General features: G+C 39.9%; 3 protein-coding genes across 3 annotated transcripts; 2 read left to right on the forward strand and 1 right to left on the reverse strand.

Moving 5' to 3' along the window:
* Positions 1 to 22: 22 nt before the first annotated feature.
* LOC307082776 (inactive serine/threonine-protein kinase 19-like) lies at positions 23 to 2,301 on the forward strand. Its single transcript, XM_079746469.1, has 6 exons — positions 23 to 399; positions 475 to 620; positions 712 to 947; positions 1,468 to 1,565; positions 1,851 to 1,998; positions 2,170 to 2,301. Exons 1-6 carry the CDS (start codon positions 309 to 311, stop codon positions 2,210 to 2,212), a joined length of 762 nt encoding a protein of 253 aa, XP_079602595.1. The 5' UTR covers positions 23 to 308; the 3' UTR covers positions 2,213 to 2,301.
* A 14-nt stretch (positions 2,302 to 2,315) lies between these two features.
* rac1b (Rac family small GTPase 1b) lies at positions 2,316 to 7,342 on the reverse strand. Its single transcript, XM_079746470.1, has 6 exons — positions 7,026 to 7,342; positions 5,884 to 5,955; positions 5,338 to 5,455; positions 4,886 to 4,948; positions 4,458 to 4,617; positions 2,316 to 4,064 (listed from the first exon to the last, which is right to left on the reverse strand). The coding sequence occupies exons 1-6, from the start codon at positions 7,058 to 7,060 to the stop codon at positions 3,937 to 3,939; spliced, it is 576 nt and encodes a 191-aa protein (XP_079602596.1). The 5' UTR covers positions 7,061 to 7,342; the 3' UTR covers positions 2,316 to 3,936.
* Positions 7,343 to 7,797: 455 nt separating this feature from the next.
* smim10l3 (small integral membrane protein 10 like 3) lies at positions 7,798 to 9,188 on the forward strand. Its single transcript, XM_079746318.1, has 2 exons — positions 7,798 to 8,133; positions 8,482 to 9,188. The coding sequence occupies exons 1-2, from the start codon at positions 7,954 to 7,956 to the stop codon at positions 8,500 to 8,502; spliced, it is 201 nt and encodes a 66-aa protein (XP_079602444.1). The 5' UTR covers positions 7,798 to 7,953; the 3' UTR covers positions 8,503 to 9,188.
* The last annotated feature ends 1,185 nt before the right edge of the window (positions 9,189 to 10,373 follow it).

The following is a 10,373-nucleotide window of genomic DNA, read 5'->3' on the forward strand; positions in this document are numbered from 1 at the left end:
CAAACTCCATTTAACACCACAGAAGAAGAGCTCCAGTCTGTTTTGTAACTGTTTGTTTTGAATACGTTGTTTGCTTTTATTTATAATAACTAAGTTATCTAAAAACGAATCGACCCAAATGACATCATAAATTAACTAATGGTCGATCTTAATACATGGCTTTACATTATATAAGCTACGACCTGATGAAAAGTAGAACATTTGTGTTTTTGCGTTAGCAAGCGCTTAAGAGGGACCAGCTGATGATCGGGTGCTTGATATTGTATTCTTGAGGCCACGTCAATGGCATTGTACGCCAAATTATAGCTATGAATCGAAAACGAGCCCTCATTTCAGATACGTTTAAAGTGAAGAAAAGAAGAATATTTACAGAGAAGTTTGGGGCTACCAATAATAACGGTAAGTAAGAAATTGGCTCGTTGAAGTTTTATTTCACTTCTCATTGTTGCTATGCTGACTTATATTCGTTTTTAGATGGACCGATGGACATTAAATCCACCCTGCTGGACCTTATGACGCTGTTCCCCAGAAAGATATTCAATGACACGGTGCCTCAAATTGTGCTGAAGCATCAACTTTACAGCATACATGACGACAAGACTATAGTGGACAGGCAACTGGTAATATTAAGATCTCCTTCACCCCCCCCCCCCCCCATCAGTAGCAACACAAAAAATATTGAATAACTTTTTTATTTATCTTGTTCTACAGAGCGAACTTCGGGAAAAGGGAGAGCTTTTGATGTTTCAACTGGGCTTTGACTCGGATGCATTTGGACTTGTGTTCACTTCGGACTATAAAGCCAAAGTTTTGGCATCACAAGAGGGCCAAGATACACAAGGAACGGTTGAGAGGTTCCTCGAGAGTGTGTTGCCTGCCTGTACGGATCTGAGCTTCAACAAAGACCAGATGCTGAAAGAGTTCCTCTTCACAGACTCTGCAATAACGTACTGATGGAATCGCTCTTATTTTTTTTATAGGTGTACATATTGTAGGATATTGTAGTGACAACTAGGTTGTTTGATTCCCATCTGAAAGGTTTGATCACCTGTGTCCGGGGACTATTTGTAGGCCTCCATGCACATGATTCCTACCAATGTGTATCCATTAATTAAAGCGGTTTGCTGTAAATCGCTTTGGAAACAGATATAGGGATATCGTAAAAGATAAGCATGATTTAGAGATGCTTCCACAGCGCCCAAACACTGGGCCAGTGTGCCATACACATTAATGGCTTTGTTTTTGAACCTGTGCATTCAGCAATGGCCAACATTCTATAGTTTGTTAGTGTTTGTTGGATTAGTGTCCAAGCAATTAACATTATATTCCAAAGGGTTTTGTCCAAATAAAGGATTCCACCCAATGCTAATGCAGCTATGAACTATGACCAGTATTGAAACTGCATGATGGGTTATGAATGTTTTTCTTTTGGCCTCACAAATGGTCTGTATGCTTTTCTCTCCCCAGGCAACTTGTGAAGTCGGGGGTCCTTACTGTGAGGGATGCAGGCAGCTGGTGGCTCGCCATCCCCAACTCTGGGAAATTCACCAAGTACTTGATACAGGGTGGGTGTTGTGACCTAAGGGACCACCATCTGTTTTTTCCTGTCATTCCAGTGCCTGCCTGGCTGACTGCTTTCAGTGAATCTTTCTTCCATATGACCATGAATGTAGTGATAAATGGATGAAGGAAGGATGTACTATTTATTCAGGTAATAAACAATAGTACAAGATGTATAGTATTAAGACTTGGATGCAAAATGCCATACTTTGTTGAAAAGGTGAATGAGTTCCTCCTTCATTGTGTGCTCTGTTCCACTAACCCTAATCTTAAATTATTTTTTTCATCAGGCCGTAAAGCGGTGCTCAGCATGATAAAGAAGTCAAAGTATAGCGAAGTATTAAAAGAACAGCTGGAAGAAAGGCGTACCAATGCTCAAGTGAAGTTCCAGATGAAATACCACATCCATGATATTGTAGGTGCAGAGTTGGTTCAAAGGTAAGTTTGCTTCAAAACAAATGATTATTTATTTCCCCTGAGATTAATAAAGTACACCTTGTAAACAAGAACTGAAGATGAGCAATATTTAACAATTGTATAAAGTAATATAACTTTACACAATTACAGTAAAATATATATTTTAAATTGGATGTGATTTTATTTTTTAAGGATTCCAACCACTTCAGGGACGTTGCTGCGCTTTGTGGACTGAACAACTGGGACCCAACATGTCGACGGTCTCCTTCTGCCCAAAGTGAATGCATGTCAACAGGAAGGCATATGAATATGTATGATTTTCTTTTTATTATTTTCATGAAACCTTGTGGGTTTATACATTTTAAAAAGGGACCTTATTATTAGGTTGACAGAATAGTTTGTATTAAAGTTGACATGTTAAGCATTTATTTGTCTTTGCATTGTGTTATTCTAGTCTGCCAAACAAACATGATCCTGATCTGGAGATATCTTGATCACTCAACGCTTTCAAGTGTTTCACATTCATTCTGAATTTACATGACCAATACAACATAAATATCAAGATTTAAAAATGCATTAAAAATCAATACATGGGCTTTAAGTTACTATAGCCATAAAACTTAAGGTCACAACATGGGTGTAAACTGGAGTGTGAGGCCTCATTACATACAGTGGGCATGTACCCTGATCGAGTAGTTAATACATTTGTAAATATGCAACATAAACAGAGGCATTCTAATCAAAACTTTCAGTATGACGCAGATACACTTTTAGAATTGCAAAAAGCTAAGCTCTTAGGGAGATTAGGTAGTGTTAATTGTAGGAGGTAAACAAAATTAATTCATAGTGTTAATTTCACGGTACAGTGAGTGAACTTAGTGAAGGAAAAATAAACCAAACAATGAAAAAAATGTATATTACACCATAATTGACAGGAGCTTGGATGCTGTAAATGGGTGACATCACCAGCAATGGTACTGCTATAATCAAATGTGCTACGAAAACAAGTAAAAAAAATGCCCATGTTTAGACCAAAAGGCTACTCTGGTTTTGTTGCCCTTCACCCAAATATAGTTAAATAACCTAATTAAACATTCAGAACTAAGAATACAGTATGCTGTAGCGTACAGGGCCCAAGAGGCATATCCAGACAATACTGGGAACCCCCTGTTCCCAGGTCAAATTAATGGAACAATTGTGTTCTAGATCGTATAACATTAGATCTGAGACACCTCACAAGATGCAATTGATGTTATTATTGTGCTTGGAATCGGGCATAAGAAGCACTCATGGTTGTACATTAATGGTAGATCGAGAATAATATGGGCACATTCATTTCATATACATTTACTACAAGTTAGCCCGTTTATTACTTCGGTGACTGCACTCATAAAATCTTAATGGGACCAATAAATTCCCTTCAATCTCAAAGCTGATCCACCATCGGCAGAAAATTGTGCAGCAAAAAAATAATTCACTTCACATGGAGGTGTACATTTGAGACATCAAAGCATTGTCTACTTAAAAACAGCATTTCATGTCTGCAGAATGTATTTGGCAACATCTGTTTCCAATCAAAAGAAAGCACTACGACTGTAAACAAACAAAATGGAATCCAAGTGGGTGAACAAATTCAAACATTCCATGGTCCATTACCTACTAAAGGCCACAGGAATTTTATCACATTGTCATCCCCATTTTATGGCCACTACTAAATGCGTGCGTGTGGTAGCAATACAGGGTCATGTCCTGGAAACTAACTACACTACATCAAAATCAGATTGGAATTGTTGGCACCGCTACTGTGTCATGAAAGAGGGTTGTAAAAGGCAGAAGAACATCATAGCAGTAAAGTCTGTTAGAGGAGTATGGTATTCAGGTGTAATTTCCTAACCTGACGACTTGCAAACCACTCACTACGCCCCCATGACACTGTGCGGGGTTGGTGAGGGCAGAGGCTTAGAGGAGTGAACACTTCTTCTTCTGCTTTTTCGGTGGGGGGCACAGAACCGCCCGGATGGCTTCGTCAAACACCGTTTTAAGGCCGCGCTGGGTCAGGGCGGAGCACTCTAGGTACTTCACCAAACCTGGGAAGGGAAACACAGGGCAGATGTAAATTGGGGATTAACCAGTGTCATGTGAGTATGCTACAGACAGAATTATCATCTCTTGGTGGACATACAAGATGCAATTAAATAAATACAAACAAGGCCTTGATTTTTTGGAATCTCAAAATTAATGATCCAACTTGACTAATTTAGCCCTGGTGTTGTTAACGATGGAGTCACGTAGCAATCCCGCCTCTATCCGGAGCGACTCAGTAAATTTAGATACACTACATTAAGTTTACACTTCAGGTAGGGGAGTGGACGTCTCGCTCAGAAACCCTAGCACTTTTTGGCTGTGAGTCAAACAGGGTACTGTCCTTGAACAGGAATACAATTTCCAGGGAGAACTCATCAGTAGGGATGTGTGCTTACCGATCTCTTTGGCCATGGCCAGGCCATGGGGATAGGTGATGGGGCTGAGCTTCTTGTCCCTCAGCTTATCGCATGTCTCCTTGTCTTCCCTCAGGTCCAGCTTGGTTCCCACCAGGATGATGGGAGTGTTGGGACAATGGTGATTCACTTCAGGGAACCACTGCATGGACAAAGATTACGTCTAAGTCCTACTGTCCTTATTGAGATAATCTGGTGGCCACGGTCAAAAGTGTACAAATGAAGTGACAAATTATCGACACATGCGTTGGACTCTAAAACATATGCATATCAACAAGAATATAATGGCTCATTTGGAGAAAATATGCTGGATGTCACTTGAGGATTGTTTTTGAGGTGTCATATAATGGTTAATCAAACTCCCCCCTGGCGGTTTTTGCCTTTTGCCAAGAATCCCCACGACAACTCACCTTGACGCGAACGTTCTCAAACGACGCTGGACTCACAAGCGAGAAACAAATGAGGAACACATCCTGGTGGGTACAGACAAGAAGTAATCAGAGCTGATCAATAAAAAATAAAAAAACAGGAACATTACCAAACAACAAAAATAACTGCATATTAGTTTGTTGTCCCTTTAGTGCAACTTTTTCATTATATATATATATATATATATATATATATATATATATATATATATATATATATATATATATTTTTAAAAATAAATAAATAAATAAATGTTTGCAGTTCTCTGTCTCCATTTGGAGCCACTTTTATCAGACGAAAAGCACTGCTGAGCAGTGCTTTTTGTCTGATAAAAGTGGCTCCAAATCTCTCATGCGTGGCGTCACCCTCATAAGAAGCACCACCTGCTTGTGCAATAATCGGTGCAATGGTAGGTAATTATCCAGTGTCGTACCGTCTGTGGGTAAGACAGCGGGCGGAGTCGGTCGTAGTCCTCTTGTCCCGCTGTGTCCCAAAGGCCCAGGTTGACCGGCTTCCCATCTACCATCACGTTGGCCGAGTAGTTATCAAACCTTTAGGGTGAGATGGTGTTTGAGTTAGTTTTGGGTTCTCACGCACACGCACGTCAATACCATTTATTTATTTCAGGATACAACCCAAAAAGAAAATTGGCAAATGAATGCGATATGTGTAATGAACCTATACTTACTTCCATGTTTTCTATTTTTTTGGGGGGAAAAAGTGACCTTGGTTTAAAAAGTACCTGTTTGACACTAAGCTAATGTGAGGACTTTATGGAATGACATGCATATTCATTATCTTATATGTATGCAAACTTGCTAATTTTTTTTATACATGATCGGGCAACATTGATGCCCACGTGGCATCAGTAGACAGAAAATGTTCAGGTTTTCTTTACATATGGGTATTTAACAGTGTGGTAATGAAAGGCTAAAAAAAACTCCACGCCACTCCAGCTCCAACCCCAACAGATACTCACACAGTGGGGATGTACTCCCCCGGGAAGGCGTTGGTGGTGTAGCTGATGAGTAGACATGTTTTCCCCACAGCTCTGAGGTTGGGAGGAAGAAAGACAAGTTTCAGCATTCCAGAACTTACTCCCCCAAAACACAGAAACAGTAACGCATTACATTAGTCCAAAGTCTAAAGTTTGGCCCCTTAGGACTGCATTTTTCACTCCCAGGAGGGATCAAGTCATCCAGTAACTTTAGCCAGTGAACAGACTTTTGTGTTTTTAATTCTGAAAAAAATAAAATAAAGTACCGTTTGCCCACCACCACCTCAGGAAAAGGTTGAGATTACATCACTGGTTTGACAACCATAATCTTGGTGTGTTTAGAATGAGAGTTACCATGCTTTAATTGCATGGTAATTAAAGCATTTTTGCACCTAGATTTCTTTCATGGCAATTGGCCAGCAAGGTTGCTAGTGTGGTTGAAGTATGCCAGTAGTGACTCTCTAACTGTGGTATTTACCACACCCACAAGACCAAGTTGAATATTACGACTCAGTCAACAGAGTACTGGCTAAACAGCTGTAGCTCGTTCTAATCTCGCCACCGTTTGCTCCTCTGGTGAGACGCCGTTTAACTCTACAGGGCAACAACAACAGTTTCCCCATATGTTTTTTCACCTCTCTCTATATGTCTATATCTATACATAAAACACAATACCCGACCTGTTTTCCATTCAAAATATCTGGAGAACAAAAGTTACACGCACAAATAAAATGATTTGGATTAACTGGATTCTTTCAGTACATTACAAAGGATTTCATAAATAGTTTTGTTCCTAGCTAAACCAGAATATGCATTATGGTGTAAAAAAAATACATAAATAATCGACTGGTACATAAAAAGCTATTGGTACTGGTCTGGTGTGCAATCAAGTCAAAACGATTCTTAAAAAGGTCTCTCTGATGTGGTTATACAAAGAGAGCAGGTAACTGTTACAGGTGGAGACAGGTAACCTGCATAACAAGACAATTGTGGCTCAAATTGTCTTCAATTAATCATAAACATCATGAACGACCTGCACGTTATCAAGACATTTTCTGGCTGTCCTCGATACATTATAGTCATTCATGTAGGGGGATACAACAACATAACTGGCTTGTTCTTACCCGTCCCCTACAACGACACACTTTATGGCCTGCATCGCGCTGGGTGGAGGAATGTCTTCTGGAGCTGCTCGGCACCCGGCTCACGATAGCGCACGACTCTTTTGTCCAAACTTGGTTGCTGTTAAAACTCCCAGAACAGCCTTGCGGATCACAGTGTAACTCCACAGAATAATACCATCGGGTGCAGTGTACTTCTTTGAGATAATAGAATAACTTATGAATTAACTTTCGAATTACTTTGCGGAAAATTCACCTCCCAACATTCCCATGCTTTGGAGAGCTTGTCATGCAGAGTGGAGCAAAACATCAGCGGCCACCACCCCTGACAGGAAAAAAAAAACCTGAAGCAGCCACACACACTATGCTGTATCCGGTACACCTATACAACCAGCTAGCCGACCAGGCTAGGCTACGCCCACACAGACCTTTCACAGGGGCAATTTAGAGTAATTTCGATCACACGGCCTTCGCATGTTGACATTATAGCCGTCATCCTAAATGAATAATTTAGGACCATCAGAGGAAAGGATGCAATTAAAAATACTCGTTAAAACATTTTAATTTATTATAATACATTTATTGCGGACCGCTTTGTTTGTGACACACACACACACACACACACACACACACACACACACACACACACACACACACACACACACACACACACACACACAAGTGGAGGAAGTGACGTCTCTTAAACAAACTGCACTGACATCCGTGTGTCCCTGTAAAAGTCCTCGGAATGACCAAAACGGGAGCAGCCGTCGATTTTGGGTGGAGTAGCCACTTCAATGTACCAGCAATAACGACAATTGATAGCATGTCAATGAAAAATATGAACTCGAACGTACCGTATTTCTGTTAGTTAAGTGGGGACGCCTTAACAATACGGTAGCATTTGCCATTGTGTTGTTGACTTCGTTTTATGGCGGGTCTGTCGTATTTAGTTTTAAGATTTTCGGGATCCGCCGGTCGGTCCTATGGAGTGTTTTCCAAAGGGTTGACGAGGACTTTGTTGATATTTTTTGATCTTGCATGGCGTCTGAGAATCAGGTTCCCCTATATCTACCTCATCGCGTCGATGATGTTCAATGTGAGATTACAGGTAATCCTGATGTTTGAATTGACATCAAATGGAAATACTGACCAGGCGCATCCTATGCCCATATGCTAACCACATTACTAACCAACCGGTCCAGACATTGAGTCCAGATCGTCAAGTTTATTGTGCTATGCCACTCGACTCAAGTTGTCGAGTCACAAGTTGTTATTTTCCTAACGTACAACAATTGCATTATCCTAAACACAATTGAATATCTCCTTTGGGGTGAATAGTTGTGGGAATGACATGTGTTTAGTTATTCATTGATGAATTGCCTAGTCATCTGCTTGTTGCTTTTAGATATAAGAAAAGGTTTTCTAAAGATTCACATCGAATATGTTCTATCCATAGGTCCACATCGAAATCCACTGATCCACCCTCATTCGGAGTTGAGGACCTCTGCTTGGCGTGGCTGGTACCTTGAGGACGATCATGTGGACTAGGATGACACTACAATCAAAAATGAGTATGTCAGTGCACAAAATGTCAAGAATGGTGTCCAATTCAGCTTATGTCACTGAGGCACGGTGCCTTAGTTCGGAAAGGACACATCCCAAAAGTGACCTGGGGCGGGTGTTGATCTGTGAGTGTTCCGAGACACACCCGTCATAGTCCTGCCTTTGCTGTAGACGCTGGGCTACCTGTTCAGTCAATGGAAAAAGCAGCGGACGGAGAATGGGATGTGACACACTGCCCTATGTTTTTATTCAAATGGCGAGGACCTACTGACATTTGTGATGAAGTTTCCTAACGAGAAAGAAAGCTGATGTTTCTCTGGGACTTTCTATCCACTCTTTATTGTCAAAGGTTGACATCTTTGTTAATTTGGATTGCCATGTTAACCTGTGATATGTCGACAAAAAAAAAACTGGAACAGTTGTTACGGATGTGTAGAATTACATAATTATTGACACTGCATGACACCGTCTGGCACTTTTATTTTTTTCTGTTTACTGGACACTTGAAATAAGAAGGTTGGCAAAATGATTGTTTGATAACCAGGTTATCTGACAGAATTATCATATAGCATATCAACAGCCAATTAGAGCATTCAATGAGCTTGGTCAAAATCTCAATGGCCATATATGGTACGTTAAAAACTGATATTAGATCTAACTCAATATTTCCAAATAAAAACATTTCCAACCAAATGTGATACATTTTGGGAAATATCTTCTCATCGTAATCTGTGTTCCATTCATCTCATGATTATTTAAGGTAATTTTGTTTGTTCTGATGATTGTTGATTATCTCACCGATCACAGTCAGTGATGGAAATTCACATTTAATGAGTTTGGTCAAGACAAGCTACTTTTACTTTAGGACTCCAACTAATGGATATTTAATGTGACATAAATGAAAACAATTTCTTTATAAGATCACAAAGCTATTTTTCCATCCTTATTAATATAACATTAAATTGGATGACATTAGGTAAAAAATTTTTTTTATCTTTGTTATTGATGTAAGGGAACAGAGATGGAATCCCTAGAAAAATAGAGGGTTCCTGGAATTCTTGGCAGGAGTTCTGCCTACTGGCACTACCTCTGGCTGGAGTCACAGACAGCAACACATTTTCAAATATTTTGCCAATTAGCTCATTCTATTGTCCAACAATCATTTGCTATATAGGGACGGCTAAATTCCATTGGACGACCCATTGAAAAGTCGTTTTCAGAAGGACAAATATGACAAAATGTCCCTTGTAATTACAGGGCTATCACTTTTTACAACCCACTATCATGATGTTTATCTATACAGAGGCAACTGCAGAACAAGCAGCGCTAAGGTAGGAGGTAACCACAATGGGTAATATAAATGTATCAGGATTGTACTCAAACTATTATAGAGCAATAGGCTCTATAATAAATTACCTTAGAACTTCTAAATAAGTGTAAATAAATGTCCTTAAAATTTAAGCCTGTTGTCTCCTACATGAAAGAGCCAAAACATGATTTTAAATATGTGCAGGACCTTTCATCGATGTCCATTCTAAAAAGTGCCAGTCTTTCTTTTCCTGGGTTTAGCTTTTTCAGCCGCAGTTCTTCACATATCCACACGAGGGATGCACAGTATCAGATTGTAGGAAACGCCGTTGGCTGGGAATGCGCAACCGTCACCAAAAGACAAATAATACCAAATTGATACTTTTGTGCCGTTTTTTTATTTATCTTTGTTGGCCCCATTGTCTTGATAGTCAATTAACACGAGTTCTGATCGTCTGTGCTTGATCATTTGATACA

This window comes from Pollachius pollachius (assembly GCF_949987615.1).
Source record: "Pollachius pollachius genome assembly, chromosome: 11".
NCBI classification, from domain to species: domain Eukaryota; kingdom Metazoa; phylum Chordata; class Actinopteri; order Gadiformes; family Gadidae; genus Pollachius; species Pollachius pollachius.